Below are 19063 nucleotides of genomic sequence, written 5' to 3' on the forward strand. Positions count from 1 at the left end.
GTTTAATCAGTTCACCAGAAAACATTGCAATTTAATATTATACTATTTGCTCAATCAAATTCAAACTAAGCTCCCTGTTTGGCCCCCATTCTCTTTCATTTTTTTCTCTTCTCTTATTTTCAACCATACAATCTTCCATAAAATAATATTACTCGTAAATCGAAAACTTTTCATTCTTTTTCAACCACACATTCTTAATAAAAACCACTATTCCAAACATTAAAAATTGGAAAAAAAGGGGGGCCAAATGGGGGTAAGTAAACGAAAGATGAGTACATACCACAATTCCCCAGCGCAAAAAAATATCTACATAACACTGCAAAATGTGTCAATTGATCCTAATAAAAACACAGATTCTTTTACGCGAGCAGGAGTATGGATAAAAGCAGATGTATAAGCTTTCGTGCACAAATGCAAATCACATGGGAAAAATGTGACAACTTTTGTGCAGAAAGTGATCTTAGCATCAACAAAATAAAGTCAGACCTATGAATGAAAAGAAAGATGCAGGTTAGTAAAAATGAATATTCATATTTGATAGGCATGAACCGATATACAAAGAATTCGTATCAACAAATGAAGGCTTTTTCTTTACTTAAGTTCCCATAAATCGAAGTTAGACATATGTAGGGGTAGGAGGAGTCTAGTTCTCCCCTGTTAATCAACTATTTAGAATAAAAAGTAAGGCTTGCAGGAGAAAGAAAAAAATGAGCAGTAAAGTACCAAATGTATAGTGTAAAGCAATACCATCAATTTTGTTTCAAGTTAAATATGAAGGTTGACAGTTTCACATTAACTACCAATCATGAGATGGAGAAGGTATCGTGCTGCATAAAGAATCGGCGAGAAATAACCAATAAAGATTGATATAAACCATAGTATTCAATCACTAAAATTGTATTCGGATAAATCAGATAAATATGCATGTATAAAGATAATTCCAACTTAATAATCCATGACAATATAGATACTGTATACATGCAATGGTCACATCCCCATAGTGAAAAAGGGGTAAAATGCTCTCATAATTAAGAAACATTTTTGTGAAATTATTGGCAACTTGAAGTTCACGAAGTATACCTCATTACTGAACTTATTTCAATTGCAATTATTGCGTAACAGAACAGAACAATTACGTAGACTAGTTGTAAAGTGATAGGGGAAACCAATACATTTTTATGCAGAAGAATATATGCGAGTGCTATCCTTTATCATCCCAAGTATCTAGCTGGAATTACAAGAGGCACATGTGAAAAAGGGAATTTGATAAATTCACAAAATGTGTTCACCATATATGAAGCAATGATGAAACAATGAGCAACTAAACTTATTTGGATAAAAGGAACAACAGGTGCACAGGATAAACAGAATGAAGAGTGTTGAAGAACAAAAAGATGCCAAACAATAGTACAATCTCACCAATAAAGAATATTGTCAACTTTAACCTCATCAATCTATCATCAAACGTATCGTAATGCATTTTTTAATGGTAACCAAAACAAAAAGGCATAGGTGCCAACCAACGCTAATTTTTTAATGCATTCAAATTTTGCATTACAAGGATCAAGAAACAGGAAAGAAGAATAGCAAAGAAATGTATACATATCATCGGCACTAAAAGCCAGCATGCATCCACTGATACATAATAAAGCATGAACTGAAAGTAACCATGGTATAAACTACACATCAGATCCAAAGCTTTGTATACTATTTTTTACATTTATTCAGTAACTGGTATAGAATGACAATGTAACATGAGAGTTTGAGCTTCTGCAGCATGAAATCAAACCACATCAACTTTTACCAATAACAGCAATATGACATACACACAACAAGAAGAAAAACGAGCAAAGACTAGAATATCTTAATACATATCGCAAACCAATGAGCATAATAAAGAGACTCTGTAGTATAAACTGCATTGACAAACCAATCCATCGCTGCAAAATTGTTTATCCAGCCCAAAACTTACCTGTCTTGGCTGTGAAGTTTTATGATGCTTGATGTTCTCTGGATGCTGCAGTTGATGCATCAGGTGATACCACTGTAGGGGCTGATGTCATAGTCTGGTACTGAGCAGCCAAATGAGGTGGCAGAGGCTGGGAATATATTTCGGCGTGTCTAGGATCAGCATATGCATAAGCATAATTAGAATTGGCAGCTGAAGGGGGAGCCATTGATTGAGGAGGATAGATATGAGTGTAACCAACATACTGGGCTTGGTGCTGACTGGAAGGAACCTCGACTAATGGTGACGATGCTGCAGCTGCTGTTCTGTATACACCAATGGCCGTATCAGGTTTGGAAACAGGTGCGTTTCTGCTCTGACCGTAAGTTGCAGATGGAGGCATTGCAGCCAAAGGAGGCTTCTGGGGGTGGCCAGAAGGGGCAGGTGACACTAATTCACCATAATTTGGTTGCTGAATTGGTAAATTATAAGTTTGGGCTGGTCTAGCAGGCAAGAAATAAACTGGGTACTGCTGCTCAAGTGCAGAGTGGTGTGGATGAAATTGTTGCTGGGAAGAGTACACGGGGTAATACGACCCAACTGGCACCGGCCCAGCTGAGATATAAGGGGTACTGGAATGAACAAACTGTTGTGGCTGATGCATATGAGGATTACTTTGGTCAAACTGTCCTGGTAATACATAATAGGATTCCTGAACTTGAGGATGCATCTGAACCCTGCTATAGTTTTGATTCTCAGTCTTCAGATCAACTGGATCAGCCGAAACATTACTATTTCCAGATTGAATTTGTACAGTAGGCTCTTGATAAATAATTTGTCCCTGCCTAAAGAATGGGTTTGCTACACTTCCATCACTGTTCGGTTAAAAATCCCAATTCAGATCAATTTGGATTCAATATACTCAAAATTACACATATAAGTGCAGACAGCAAAAAATGCAAATTCTACTTATAAGTAATTAGGGGTACCTTGAAAGTGAGTCTGGGGAAAGCAAATCAACAGGTCCAGTTTGTTTCTGTTGAAATTGGGGAATCTGCTGTTGTAATTGTACCTGTTGTTGCTGCACTTGTTCTGGTTTCCTATTCCCACCGCGATCTGATCTCTCATCATCGGAGAAAACACGATTGGTATACTCCCCGCCAACCACCATCGGAACCATTGAAACCACCGCCCTAGCCGCGCCATCGGTGGCTACAACACCCCCAACCTCCTCCTGCTTTTGAGGTAAATTAACAATTCCACCAATCCCTACAGCCCCAAAATTTATCTGCTGAAATTGCTCCTCAATTCCCAACCCTCCCACTCTTTGATTTTCATCGACATGTAATTTTACAGGTGGAAGGTTCGCCGTGGACGGAGAACTCGAGGTAGACCCAAATGACGAGGTGGTTTCTAGCATAGGGGAATCCGGGACAGAATGCACGTCATGACTAAGGGAAGTCACATTCTCATTTCCAGTTCCGCCATTCTTTGACGCCTCAATTTGGGCTTCCACATCTTTCCCTCCGACAGCTGCCTTACCCACAAAATCATCTTCCAACCCAAGAAGGCAATTAACCGAAGAAGATTCAGAAAACCCACGATCACTAATCCCACCAGAAATATTACTAGCTTTCCCATTCAATGCATCTAGAAACCAATCCTCCGATTTAGTCGATGATGTCTCGACAAGAAGCTGTTCAATACTCGAACTCTTAGGAAACAAAAAAAGGCGGAGGCGACCAGATTTCGACCCACTCCCAAAATTAAGCCGGTCGTATTCTTCAACCAAGTTCTCGAAATCTTCATCCGTAGTAACAGAAATCAATGAGTCCAGGTCTTCGTTGGGGAGCTGGTATCTGAGAGTGAAAGGCTCGTTGTTGAGGAAGGTTTTTGAGAGCCGGTGGTGGATGTCAGAAACGGAGTCATTACGGTCAATGACGATGATACGGGTGGTGCCGCCGATGTAGCAAAGTGACTTGTCATGCGGACGGGGGACTATGTGGCCGCCATAGCTACACATAAGGCGTAGCTTTGGAAGTTTGGGCGATTTTTGAGGTGGGTCTTCCCAGCAGTTTGTTTGTCGGGAGTGGGTTGAAGAGTCTACAGAATTTGGTTGGAGTTGCTGCGGTGGTTGGGCGGCGGTGATGGGCGGAGCGGCGGAGAGTGGTGGTGGAGACTCCATGGCGTAGGAGTTGGAAAAAAGATGAAGCGAAATGTCGTGGTCAGAGTAGGATGATTATATAGTTCCTGCAGCTCCAGCTGTTTTCCAACTAATGTAGATGAATTTGTAGTCAAGGTCCTTAAACATTTCTTCATAGAGCATTAGATCCTCTTATTTTCTTTCCTTGTGATCACATCCCCTTCGTTTTATTACAGGTGCGCTTTAATCCTTCCTAGATGAACACCGTCTATTTTGCCATCAAAGTGTCACCTTTTACGCACCAAAATTATTTCCGAGAGGCAATTTCGTGAGTTCTTGCCCTTTTTTTCCTTTCAAAAGTTCCATTCTACCTTTTATTTAGAGGAATACTAGAATTCACTTTTAAGTATTAAATGATTTAGACATATACTATTAAATAGGAATTGGGAGTGAAAGATGAATAATGATGCTTAAAAGGTTAAACTCCACGAATCTTATCACATTAGTGCCATATTATATTTTTGTCTACGGGATTTCAGTTGGGTAATAAATTATTCAAAGATTTTGTTGATATAATGAAATAAAAATATTAAAATGGCAAGATTCAATAGTATCTTCAAAAATGAAATAGAATGTTTGAATAAATTAATGGATAATTGCAAAATTAGTATTTAATGAAATTGTTTTAAAAATGTCTATGTGCTTGTCAAATGGATACTTGAAGACGAAACTAACAATATATGTCCTCAATGAAGCAAGTGCATCAATTATGAAATTTTTTGTATTCAATTGCCGTTAAAACAAGAATTAGGACCCCATGTGTTCCAAGCATCAAGGTTTGGCGACCTTGGTTGCAAATTTCCATTAATTTGATGGAAAATATTATTTAATTCTATATTTGCTAATTAAATATTTATTAAATAGTAAGTAAAGTTGTAAATAGTTATAATATAATGAAATTTTAATTCGCATCTCTCATTTAATAATTAATACCAAGTTCCTGTTTGGTACAGTTCGCAAATTTAATAAAAATTAATAAAATATATGATAAAAAATTTGATAACAGGTGTAAATTTTATATATTATATATAGTTGAAAATAAGTTCCAAAAAAAAAAGAATTCTTAAAAAATTGAGGGCTAAACTGGAAGTTTGAGTCCCATTATTTCTTATTACATTAAATTAAATTTTTCTCTCCTACTTTTAACTACACAATCTTCAATAAAATAATATTAAACATAAATAAAAAACTTTTCAATTACTCATTTTAAAAAAAAACACTATTTATCTCATTATAATCTACAAATAATGGGGCTCAAACGGCCCCAAATATATTAGCAGTCAAGAATTTCAGGTATTACGCTTCCATATGCTTGTACAAATGTTTCTTTGACTATGTTTACAACAGATATAGGAAAATTTCTTTAAAAGAATTAAAAAATATGATTAATTCCACGTAGAAAAGGTAAGTTACCAAATTACCAACCAAAAAAAGTTGGCATAGTCATAACTCTTACAATAAATTTTTTATCAAGGAAAGATAACTTATTGAATTATAATAATCCAATTCACGTTCTCATAATAGAGACCGACATTTTTCAATCATGCATTTAGTATTTGTTAATTACGGATGATTTGTTAACTGAATCCTTTTAGATAGGGCTGGGCAAATCTCCCGAACCGAACCGACCGAACCGAACCCGAACCGAACCCGACGGTTCTTGTCAAATTAAATACCCGAACGGGTATCTGAATTGAGAACCGACGGGTACGGTTCGGTTCTCGGTTCTAGACCAAGAACCGAAGAACCGAATAAGAAATAATTAATACCAAGTTCCTGTTTGGTACAGTTCGCAAATTTAATAAAAATTAATAAAATATATGATAAAAAATTTGATAACAGGTGTAAATTTTATATATTATATATAGTTGAAAATAAGTTCCAAAAAAAAAAGAATTCTTAAAAAATTGAGGGCTAAACTGGAAGTTTGAGTCCCATTATTTCTTATTACATTAAATTAAATTTTTCTCTCCTACTTTTAACTACACAATCTTCAATAAAATAATATTAAACATAAATAAAAAACTTTTCAATTACTCATTTTAAAAAAAAACACTATTTATCTCATTATAATCTACAAATAATGGGGCTCAAACGGCCCCAAATATATTAGCAGTCAAGAATTTCAGGTATTACGCTTCCATATGCTTGTACAAATGTTTCTTTGACTATGTTTACAACAGATATAGGAAAATTTCTTTAAAAGAATTAAAAAATATGATTAATTCCACGTAGAAAAGGTAAGTTACCAAATTACCAACCAAAAAAAGTTGGCATAGTCATAACTCTTACAATAAATTTTTTATCAAGGAAAGATAACTTATTGAATTATAATAATCCAATTCACGTTCTCATAATAGAGACCGACATTTTTCAATCATGTATTTAGTATTTGTTAATTACGGATGATTTGTTAACTGAATCCTTTTAGAATTGTTTAACAACGTCACTGTTTAGTTCTTACTAAAATAAGAAAATTGGAGAAATTAGTAAAGAAAAAACGATGGGATTATTTTTATTTTTATATATAAGGAAGGAATAATCGAGGAGGCAAATAAAAATTGAAAATTCGAATTTGAAGGCAAAACCTTGGGTTTTGAAACCGTGGGAGTGTGTGGAAAATTTCACGTGGATTTGACAGTTAGAATTCGGTAATTGATTGGGGTGTGTGGTGGTGTGGGCCCGGATTTGTTCAGACTGGCTTATTTATCAGGTGACTCATCGCTCTCGAAGGATCTTGTAAATGCAGGAAGCTCAAGGGTACTGCACCATCTTTGTAAAAGCTTAAATTACAATTATAGACATAATTTATAATGTCATACGATCCACAATTTATAAGCATTTGGAGTAAGTTGTCAACAGATTATGCCCCCATTAAATTTCATTACATTACATTTCATTTTTATCTCTGCTATTTTCAACTTTACAATCTTTCATAAAATAATATTACACGTGAATCGAAAATTTTTCTTCTTTTTCAACCACTCATTTTTAAAATAAAAAAAAACACTATTCCACTCATTTTCATTTTCAGAAAATGGGGGCCAAACGAGCGCTACGTGCTACTTTCCTTCTCATGCTTTATCTTTGACAAGGCTTACTTGCGAAGGCAATCGTTCTGAATGGAGGTCTAGCAAACATTTGCACTGTAGTCAAGTCAATTGTTGGAAGAGCAAAACGCAAAGTATTTGGGTATAGGGACGTGTGAATGCAACTGAGCTTTGACAGAGGATTTGGCTTTTTGCAAACTTTTTTTCTTCTAGGGTTATCCTACTTATACATCACATACCCCTCGTATGAGAGGGCCGCACGAAAAAATATATACGTTATGAACCCCTCACAAGTGAGAGGATTGTCAAACTTGATGTACACCAAGGTGAACATCAAACATGACTCTTTCTTCAATGTGCACGCAGGAAAAATAGAATGAAAGGTATTTCGATCATTTTAAACATTCTGGACACTTATGGAGCCATGTAAAGCGAAATAGTGTCATTATCTTATTAAGATCTCTTTAAAAAATTGTTCTCAAAATAATGCTGCTTGAATAGGGAAAAAAATTTGTCATTGACACAACTGTTGTTTTTATGATACTTTCATCCTTCATTCATATTAATATCTTTCAAATAAAAATTTGTACTGTGATAACTGCATTAGATCGATTGACTCAATTAGTTGAACAATAAACATGATAATTCTATCCCATACATGAAATCATCCCATTTAATTATTCATATATTACGATTTAATTTGAATAACATAAAAAAAAAAAATAAATAAATAAATAAAAATTGGACTAATTTAAACAAAAAAAATATGCGATCCCTACGAAAATTCCCCATCCTACACTTGCACCACCAGACCTCGACCTTGCTACTTCCCATCCCATCGTCTAAAAATCCTCGACGAGGCAAGGACGGGAAGGGTGAACACTATCCGCCCCACCTGGCTGCCAAGCCTATAATTGTTAAAAGCATAAAAAATAAAGAGAAAAAAATAATTTTATTCAAACATTATTACGTAAATTCAATAATATTTATTTTCGTTTAAAAAATGTGCCATTTGAAAACAATAAACCTTCAGAAATGAGGAAAAACAAGAATAGTAAAATATTATTTAATAATAGTTTAAATTATATTATCAATACTTAAAATAGAAAATTAAAGTATACAATTGACTTACAATTTACAAGGAAGGAATCTGTTATTTAAAACAGACTTTATTGGAGATTTCTGAAATTTTAAAAACAAGAGAACTTAACAAGGAAGAAAACCGTCATTAAAAACAAACTTTAAAGGAGATTTCTGAAATTTTTAAAACAAGAGGTGGTGTCTCTAAAATTAACATAAATCCCGGAAAGGTTTCTGAAATTTAGCCATTTGATTTTCTCATATCGAATCTTTCCTGAAATGTTTAAAAAAGATCTGCTTTATAACACATAAATAAATAACAAGCCTATGCTTGACTACCAAAACTTCAACTTAATGCCAAGAAAATCTGCAAATCCAACAGCAAAAGATAAAATGAATCCGTAGGCAAACAAGATTGCTAGAGCAAAGATTGGTGGAACAAGCAAGGTATCGATAGACAAATTCACCAATCCTGTGAGGATGTTGGCCTGCAGATAGAGTAGGACTCTTGAGTGAACCAGAACAAGATATTGACGGTCAATGAGATAAAGGGAACTTCGTCTCACCAGAAGAAAAGATCCGAGTAAATTTCGATTAAATGCTTCTTCCATAGCTGAAACTTTACCTCCAGGCAAATAATCGGACAGCATCAGAATGGAGAGCACCTAAAAAATCAAATTTTATATAATTACAAAACTACTAAGTATGGATGAGCATTGAAGATGCCAAATTAAGATGAAAAATTTTCCAAAATAATAATAGGAAGAACACACTACCAAAGATTAAACTGAAAGTTTTTCTTGATCGGAAGAAAAACTTGCAAATTATGTGCATATGTTAGAGAGTGATATATCAACGACAGGATTGGAATAAAATATGAAACACCAGCACGAAGGAAGCGCAAAGCATAAGAAATATTATAAAGGGCAAGAAACAAGTAGAGTTCAAAAGATACAACCTGGATATATGAAGCACGTTTCACCGTAATAAACATCCAGAAAAAGGCTAGCAACAGAATAAGTTCACAACCAGAACATGCCCAGTTATATTACAGGATATTTGGGGAACTTCAACTCAGCCATACATTATTTTTATCTTTTTGAATTGAAAAAAAAAAATATATATATATATATATATAGTTGGTGCCTCCATGCTTTTTAATTCTATTTTCTATGAAAAAATTCAAATAGTTGAAATACTTGTCAAACATTATTAATCTTCACGTATGAATCTTCCCCATTACAAATATTGCCTTTTGCATATCTAGTTACCACCTGTAAGAACAATAATTAAATAAAATGACAGATATGTATGTGGTACTCTTTCTTGTCATGACATGTATGTCATACAAGTTTAACTACCAAGAGAAGTTACAAAGGAAGAGCGTGTTAGGTTTACACGGACGACAAATTGTCTCATCCTAGAAAAATAAGACAAAGTTGGCACATAGTCGTGTTTGCATGTAAATTATAGTATTGCTTTGGTTCACATGTTAGTTAGATAGCAATATGTACACGAGATATTATGTTGAACAAATATTCTCACAGGTTATTAGAAAGAATCCTTGTCATCTACCAGGAAAATGGCACAGAATGCAGTGCACTTCTAATCACATGAAGGTTAATTTTTGAATTTTTGTTTATAATTGTAGTTATTGTTGTTAACTTGTTATTATTAAACCTTAATTTGCACATAAAATAGACCCGTTAATAGACAAGAATGAGATTTACCTGAAGGTTTATAGCCAAAACGAGAGAAACATACGCCAAGTTGCACTGTGGAAAATTGTTTAGGTTATTTCCAGCTGAGGGACTTTAAATTTAACGGGTTCTTTTCCTCCTTCCAATAAAGAAAAGAAGGGCAATTGAAAAAGCATGGTTACTAAAAAGGAGTGATGTGGCAGAATTGGGCATTTTACCGTTCTGCGGGAGACTCTTTCTACATGCCAATCCAGAAACAAAGTTGTTAACCTGTGACAGCACAATGGAAATCAAATTCTCCACCAATAAAAGTAATTCGATGATAAAGCAGCACATGCTGTGTTAATAATGCTTCATACCAGAAGAAGAAGCAAAGGAACCAAACTCTAGTTCTTGTCCTTTTATTGTTTCTCAACATAGTATCAACATTGTTCTCAAAGAAAAGATAGTTTCCTATTCGAACACCAATAAGATACATACCCCAATACCCTGAGGCAAGAAAAATCAATGGACAATTACAACAAAGAATTAAAAGCACCGTTTAAGGATAACTTTAACTAATCATTGCTGTGGGTGGATTAATTGATGAACTACTTGCACAATTTTAATCAAGGCCGTAAGTTTACATTTTGACTCGGGGAAATAAAATGTTGAGCTAATCTCTTCCTGCTAGGTACACCAAAAGTAAATTTATTTCCATGGTAGATTATAATATCTTGCAATGTCTGATATGTTAATGGCCTTGCTTTTAGTTGTATTTTGCCCGGTCGGCAAGAGAGGCATATTCTGATATTCTGTGTTAACTTCTATAATATTAAAGCAAACTACTATATGATTTCTACAAAACCAGCGATGTTATGTGGGCTGAGTGTTCGAGACATTTACATGTACCAAGCATATCTAAGATGAGAATGCTGAGACAAATTTTTGTTAAGAAAAGAAAAAAGGGGAGAGAGAGAGAGAGAGAGAGAGAGTAATGCATTCTAGCAAACCATATTATTCTGAGACAAACCCGAGCATCATGAAAATGTAATGAAGTACATCAACTAAAAAAGGTACTGTTTTCTAGTTGACCAGCCCTCCCCCCACCTCCCACTCTCCAGCAGGAGGGGAAAAAAAGGAAACAATAAAGAAAAAAAAAAGGGGGAAAATGATAATAAGAATGAACATTTCATTCATTTTAGTACAGGGAGATCCTCACCAAATATGCTAAATATTCCTTCCTTATTCTGGTTCATCAAGTCTGTTCCCCTTTTCTCAGAAAGCAGATACTTGTTCAACCCACTTGACAGGAAAACTTGATACCCTAATACACGAAATAAGAGGTCAAACATTAACAAGGAAATTCAAAAAATATATGCAATTATGAACCAAAAAAGGAAAATTGTATTGCTTACCTATGAGGATAAGGGAGCCTAGAGTTCCACAATGATGTGGAGGAACATTAAATATGGATGTCAGAATAGACACAGCAGCAAGAGTGAAAAAGAAATTCCAATGGACTCCATATTCTCCAACGTGAACCTATGAGAATAAAAGACGAAGAACCTAAATATTTTAAGGATAAGAATGACAAGGTTATCTAATCCCTTGCAGAAGCATGAGATGAAGAGCAAAGATCATGGCCAACGATAAAATAGGAAGAGAAGATATTACAGGAAAATGCAGAAAGGAGAAAATCTATAAAGAACACCTTTTTCCCCTTGAAACTAATAAAGCATGGGCAAAGTTGCATACTTCATATTGGACTCTCACTAGAAAGTGCCATCAAGCACAGGTGGACCACGTTTAACTTAACCAGCTCTTTAGATCTGTCCAAAATTCTTAATTCCCTTGATTAACTAAAGTGAAACCAGCAAGTAGTAATTTTAACTACTTTCCTGTAAAACATATGCCTACAATTTCATTATCTCATTCCTTTACTCATCGAAAAAGGGATTACATGCAATTTCATTATTAATTCATTCTTTTCTTCTTTAACCCAACACCAGTTACTTAAGGAGAGGTAAAGTTAAAAAATTAACATTGTTATTCATATTATTGTTAACAGTTCCTTTTTATATTAATCCCTTAATTCTAATTACTTTAACAGCTTATCAACTTTTCCAAGTAAATATTAAAATATTATCAATTTAACATACAAATTTTACTTTTAGATTTTGCAAGCATACATAACCAGCATCCTAAGACTGCCAGTGCACAAATGTAGAAACATAGAGCTAATCTATGTTATGCAAAAAGAAGATTAAGATACTCATATCCTACCTGATAATCCACGCTTCTTGTGGAAATAAGTCGAGCAAATCCTAAAAAAATTAAAGGACTCGTCGAACAGAGTGCATTTCTCACTGTCCTGGATAATATGGACGAACAAGAATTTAAAACTATTTCAACAACAACGATGCTTGAAAAGATAAATGAAGTGAAACCGTTGTGTGCAACAGCAATTAACAGGATCATCTGACTGTAAATGGTTATATATATCAGCAAGCAACCAGTCACACATCCATACTGTATAGAGTGGAAAACAACAAACCAGAATCATCTGATAGACTAAGCTCTTGTTCGGGAATAGATTATAATCAGTTCAAATAGAAAGAAACAACTGGTGGATAGGTGAATAGTACTTGTGGGGCCCACAAAATGTGTGAATAAAAAGCACAATTGACCAATTCTGTTTATAAATAAAATAGGTGCCAAAAAAGGGCTAGATAAGATGGCAATTAACAATCTGGAATCCTCTGCAAACAATGTGGGTCCAATTCTTCCAGAAATCAATGCCACGGAGTGATGCAAGAACATAGGCAGCAGTCCTCAAAAAAATAATTATCTTAGAGTTGAAAGAAATTCCATGACTTCAAATCATATGTTTCAAAATATTACAACCCATTTGGATCCTGGATTATAGAGAGAAAACTATTAATAAAAAGACCTTTTGCAGTTGCTTGATTCCAGAGAAAAACCACACATTCATACTTGCAAAAGCCAATTTATACATTTATTTCATTTTCACAAGTTCAACTATATTCAAGAAACTTTTATAGTTGATTTTAGGTGGGAAAAAAAATGGAAGAAGAAGGCAAAATCACAATGTTTTGGATTGGGTACATGTGAATTAAATATCCGGTTCATTAAACATCCAAATTTTAGATACATGGATTCGACAAAATATCAATAATTTTTAATCTTTTAACTTTAATGGTAGAATTATATCTATTATAATTAAAATAGCTCAAAATGTGTATTCAACTTTTTTAAAATTGAATAAATTAAACATCTTTGAGATATGCTTTAGATTTATGATCACATCAGAATACAAGTAAAGCATTCCCTTGTCTGTATCAAGTATCCAATATAGAGGTGCTTTGTGCAGTTCGTACAGTTGACTACTCTCTGCAATTCCAACAATCCAGACACAGAGTCTTGAATTGAAGAATCTTACAATAAACATGTAATCAAAAATTTTATTATGGAGTTCAATGCTTCTACGACACGTATAATTTACAATATCCCACAGAAGGTGCTACATGATTTACCAATACAAGCTTGCAACAATAAGTATAGAATCAATATCACTCACAGGCAAGCACAAAGGCAAGGAAGAATGAGAAAAATATAGTCACCTGGATGAGAGAAGCGGAGAATTAATACTTTTCTCTTATATATATACAATAAAAACACATGCTCATTTAAGGGTTACAAAAATGCACGTGGAAATAGATGAATGGAAATCAATGCAAGTTACTAAAATAAAAGCAGGGATAAATATGAAATATATATCCTACCATAGAGACATAAAAATCTACATAGACCTAACAATATCTGTTTTTTTCTCTTTCAGGAACTATGTACAAGGAGATGGAATAGGCTGCGGACAACTAATATCATTTGTTCCAGAATCAAAGAACAGCAGTTGGTTAGCACCAAGAGAGAAGTATAGCTTGTTATTGAAATCATGCACTTTATGACAATTCACAAAGAAACAAATAATTAAAGGGCAATATACATTTCTTATCTTCTTTTGGTCACAAATAATATGCATGACCTCAAAGATTTTTCTTTGAAGCCAAGAAGTCTCATATTATTGAGACATTTACGAACCACGAGCCTCTATAAATTCAAATTTTAAGTGCCACTTTAATGTTAAAGTGTACATGTAAACAAGAAGCATGAAAAGAGCCAAATAGCACAGCCTATCATAAGAGGCTGAGCCATCTGTCGTATTTTTGGGACATGAGGTCAAATGAAAAGATGAAAAACGCATAGAAACACTTACATATTTGAGATGCCACGTGCCTTTCGTGAAACCAAGGAATTCACTAGCACAAATGAACCAACCCCAAGATCCATCTGATGTGATCACAAGTCAAAGGAAAAGGTAATTAGTGCATACGGATATTTTGCAATCAATAATTGAACTAGTACCTTCTAGATTCACCGGTTTTTAATTAATTATGCAGAACCATATCGAAGTAACCATGTCCGTTCGAACAAGAATCGGACCAGCACTTGGGTGAAAGTAATTTATGTAAATAGAGTCCAAGAATCACACGTAAAATTTTAGCACAATTTCCAAACAAAAATTACTACTACAAATACTGTAGAATATTTTTGAAAAATCCAAAAAGAACAAGAAAATTATAGTATAAGAATTTATTATTTTTTGGGTGGAGTAGGAGAAGGAAGCAAGACGAGCTATCCAAGAATTGGAACTAGATAGAAACAAAAGGAATTTCTAATACACGTATCAAGATTATTAAAGGCATGTATGATTTATTAGTCATGAGTGTGAATGGTAATAGCTCAAGATCTCCCTATCACTGTAGGCTTATACCAAAGTTTTGTTTTTAAGTCATTTTCTTTTCACACTAATCAAGCAGGAGCTGACTTATAGGATACATTCACAATGAGGTCCATCTGGTGTGGTTATGTTCTAATGATCTATTTCAGCGATAAGATTAAGAAGGGTAATCGCAAATTATATCTTAGAATAGTACTTTGAAATCTAAAGGTTTCAACTTTTAAGTTGAGTAGAACCAGCATTGAACAAATGTAATGTGAGGAATGAGGAATTGAAGAGGACGTAGTGCATAGGAGTAGAACAAACATGATGAAATGGAAATTGCTATAGGTCTCTTGAGTCACTAAAAATTTAGTAGCTTAGAAAACAATGAACAGAACGAAGTGGTGAGAGGACTCATTTAGCCAACCCAACTCTATTAGGAACAAAGCTAAGTTTGTTGTTGTCGATACAACAAACTCCTAATCAACCATTATCTCTGATTCTCTAATGCTCAATAGTTGCCACTGGCTTATAATCAAACATTATTTCTGACCTTGTCTTAGAGGAATAGTTTATTCATTTGTTTAAGTTAAAAAAAATCAAAAGACTTGCTCATTGATATTTGGTTTCGACTTCTATGTCAATAAGGACCAAAATTATAAATATTGTTGAAGTGCATATTAATATATCCACTATTCAAGAAGTCATGCTCTCGTCACCCTAACAAAAATGATCATCACGACCATTTTTAAAAACTAATCCATGTGATAACCTAGACAGGCTGGCAATGCAGTCTTTGATTTCAATGAATTGTGTATAAGCTTGGTAAAACATAAGTCTCTTGAGGTAGAACCACCTCCAAGACCATCCAAAAGTGGCCCAAGGAAGATTAGAAAATGATAATAGAGTGAACTCCTATTTATGCCAAAAATGAATGAACCAAATATGAACATATCCATAAATACGTGAAGAAGAAGGCATAGGCTTTATTAAATCAGCATCTAGACTCGTACCAAGCCAGTGCCATAGGTCTCCGTTTTAGCATATCTTCTTGGAAATATCTTGAAATCGACAGCCAGAATACAGAGGCATGTAACAAGCATCTGCAGCAATCATCCTTACAGCGAAATAAATAAAAAATTTAAGAAACATATAATTTAAACAAGAAATGTCATGTGCAAAGTGCACATCTGATCACATACCATAGAAACTCTGTACGTGGAGATATTTGCCCTAATGGAGTCCATGTTGCGTTCCTGAAGAAAAGAAGATCCATTTCTGTTTTGAAGACTTTATTAATTCCAGTTATATGCATTACTGAATTCACATTTTATAATTAGAGAACATCTAAAACTTTAGATTTCAAATTCAAAGAAGGAAAAATAAAAATTTAAAACTAATGTATATATACATATATATAGACAATTTACCTTTTAACTGCTATCATGAAAAGGAGAAGCAAAATCATCGAAATTGCAGTTATACATGTCCATTCTGCCAGAACCTGTCATTGACTAATCAAATTAGATCAACTACATTCAATACACAAAACCCAACTTCTTTATGTAAACGGTGCCAATAAAGTTACGTAAAACTTTCTTCTGTATACACCAATATCAATTTTAGATATTTGATATTGTGTTATATGTTGAAAAGCAACCAGTAAAATTATGCAACTTAATAATATTCCTGGTCAAATAAGAAACAATCTTTACCCTGCCATTGCATGGTACAGATTTCCACATACAATAGAACAAAAAACACGTTTTAGAAAGTAACAGTCTCCAAGTATACCAATATACTTTCCTTAATCATATAATTTAAGCATTGATCTCAACCACATTTTTGAAAGCAATTTTTGAGACTTGACTCTAAGATCACCTCAAGACAATAAAGAGAACCATTTGTCTTCTTAGGCATACGACCTACATGACGAGGCTTTGCCTTAAGTTATTTTAAATGCACTATCATTGAGTCATATGTTTTAACAAAAAATTGACTAAACCTAGGAAAAAAAGGATTTCTTTTTGCTAACATATTAGCAGTTCATGTTTTTGTGTGTGTAATAACTCCAGCCCTCACCCCCAAACCAAGCTAGCCATCCCTGACTTTAGGTCTAGATTTTCATAAATTATTTTCCTTTTCCAAAGACAAACTAGCTTCTATTTACTCAGTTCTTATCTTTTTGGATAGCTATTTCTGTTATTCATGGCCTTCCTCAAGCTGAACCTTTTTTTTTTTTTTGGAGGAAATTTCGTGGTTAGCAGAGAGAAAATGAAAAAGGGTCCTACTTAACATCTTGTTAAGTGGTCTGTATAATTGGTTATTTTATTATACCATTGTATGTATTTGTTAAATAACTTGTTCATCTTCTCCAATTGCAAATCGATTGGACCCAACTCAAGGTCAATTACTAGACCTGACTTGGAGTCCATTTGAGCAGATCGAGGGCCAGCTTTGACCAGGATAGGGATCGATTTGACTCTAACAGTTCTCCAATTTTGCTGACCGAGTGTTCACCAAAGGAAATCATCTAAGACATTTTACACAGCATTAAGGCCTTTTAAACTAGAAATTAGAAAGTAGGGCTATTTTCACCATGAACATTAAAATAATGCCATTTTCTTTCCATCAATTACTTCTGCACATTCTCAACCCTACAGAACTTTATTAGATTCTTACAGGGACCGGCAGTTGTGGAGATATCTATAGTTATAAAATAAAAACAATAATACATGAAGGGCGCACCTAATGCTTGAATCGTTCTCCTAGCCTAACCTTCGCCTTTCACCCCTAAAAACACTGATCCAGAAAATCTTCCACTTCTCTGTCTTTAAAGTCTTTCTAGAAATAGTTCACCAAACAATAACCCATTACTATTTCTATGACAAATGCACCCCCCCAACCCCCCACACACTCATTGATACTTCACTTTGCAACAATGTGAAGGTAAAAAGCATGAAACTCCTCACTCAAAATTCTTTGCTCATAGCAGGCATAATTCCAAAAAGGAGCCTCATTCCTCTTCCTAAATAACAAAAAACACAATTATAACACAGACTATGCTATGTGCTTGACTACAAAGATTTTGCGCAAATTGAGAATACTTACAGTCAAAAATAAGATGTATGGAACAACAATGCAGGTAGAATCAACAACCAGTGCTGCAATATACGCTCTCAAATTCTTGTTACAGTCGGAAGAAGCATCATTTTTCTTAATGGGGCCTGATAAAAAAAGCACGATAAATTTTGCTCAAGGACTCTGACCAGCCAGAATTGATTTTTCAATAAAACATGAAAACTGGCATAGTATAATGTCACTTTTCCTTCAATAGCATCATGGTACTAATCCTCCAAAATTACATTAAACTCTAGTAATAAACGTTTATAGATTTTTACTTTTATTTATTACCGGTAGTGTCGTAATTGAAGCCGATGCAACGCCGTATAAGAATCAGAACCTGATTTTACGAGCAGAGAGTAACAGAATTAACGATTTAAGAGTACAAAAACCAAAAACTAAAACCCAAAAAGAATACGGTTTAGTACTTACGGAGAAAGTCGTGAGTAGAAGGGAGATTTCGAGCTTGGAAGATCCTGTTAAGTTGCTCACAAATCTGAAATCACGTTTCATTTTCCATCATTAAACATAAATCAGAAAAGAAGAAACGTTTACAATATTTGGAAAAAGAAAAAAAGGGATAAATACGCAGATTTTGTTAGCGCATACTGTTCTTTGAGATGTTTGCTGGGATTGAAGGACCTATCGGTTGAGTCCATGGATACTCTGAATAGCTTTGAAATGCAACAAGATTTTGGTGCGTGATTTGCAGGAGACTGTGCAGTTATTCTCGTACGTTTTTATGCGCTTGATAATTTTAGGCGAAGCTTCATTGATCTCGCTAACCGAAGATCTGCTAAGACAACTTTGGGCCACCGTTGGGTAGTCCAACCTGTGTTTTAAGATTAGAAAACCCGAATAAGGCATCGACCCGATCAAGTACAGGTCCTCGAACCTCGATTCAATGGTTCGTTGAGCTAACAGGTCATAAGTCATTGCTAAGAGGTTATACTTAGCCTTTGTTTGAGCTTTATTCTTGTTAATATGGAAAATATGTGGTTATAAAATAAAAAAAAATATTTGAATTTACGTATAATGTTATTTTAATAAAAAATGTGTTATTGAAATGAGATCAAATTATTGTTGAATAAAGTATTTTGTTGGAACTAATGGAACTCAAACAATGACTTAAATAACAAAAATATAACACTAAAATTTAGGACATTCCTAGAATCA

General features: G+C 34.2%; 2 protein-coding genes across 3 annotated transcripts; both read right to left on the minus strand.

Moving 5' to 3' along the window:
- Window positions 1-1653: 1653 nt before the first annotated feature.
- On the minus strand, window positions 1654-4163 carry LOC111398978. The gene is made up of 2 exons (XM_023026162.1): window positions 2938-4163; window positions 1654-2823 (listed from the first exon to the last, which is right to left on the minus strand). Exons 1-2 carry the CDS (start codon window positions 4131-4133, stop codon window positions 1992-1994), a joined length of 2028 nt encoding a protein of 675 aa, XP_022881930.1. The 5' UTR covers window positions 4134-4163; the 3' UTR covers window positions 1654-1991.
- A 4298-nt stretch (window positions 4164-8461) lies between these two features.
- LOC111398979 (uncharacterized protein At4g17910) lies at window positions 8462-18726 on the minus strand. Of its 2 annotated transcripts, none has more exons than XM_023026163.1 (16): window positions 18476-18726; window positions 18320-18383; window positions 18179-18227; window positions 17876-17991; window positions 16195-16268; window positions 15967-16042; window positions 15778-15867; window positions 14258-14331; window positions 12247-12334; window positions 11379-11505; window positions 11183-11287; window positions 10341-10470; window positions 10200-10251; window positions 10012-10056; window positions 8848-8946; window positions 8462-8769 (listed from the first exon to the last, which is right to left on the minus strand). In XM_023026163.1, exons 1-16 carry the CDS (start codon window positions 18544-18546, stop codon window positions 8617-8619), a joined length of 1413 nt encoding a protein of 470 aa, XP_022881931.1. In that variant the 5' UTR covers window positions 18547-18726; the 3' UTR covers window positions 8462-8616. The 2 variants fall into 2 exon arrangements, with proteins under 2 accessions (XP_022881931.1, XP_022881932.1); XM_023026164.1 differs by having other exon boundaries at window positions 18497-18725.
- Window positions 18727-19063: the final 337 nt, after the last annotated feature.

This window comes from Olea europaea, chromosome 8 (assembly GCF_002742605.1).
Source record: "Olea europaea var. sylvestris chromosome 8, O_europaea_v1, whole genome shotgun sequence".
Classification (NCBI taxonomy): Eukaryota; Viridiplantae; Streptophyta; class Magnoliopsida; order Lamiales; family Oleaceae; genus Olea; species Olea europaea.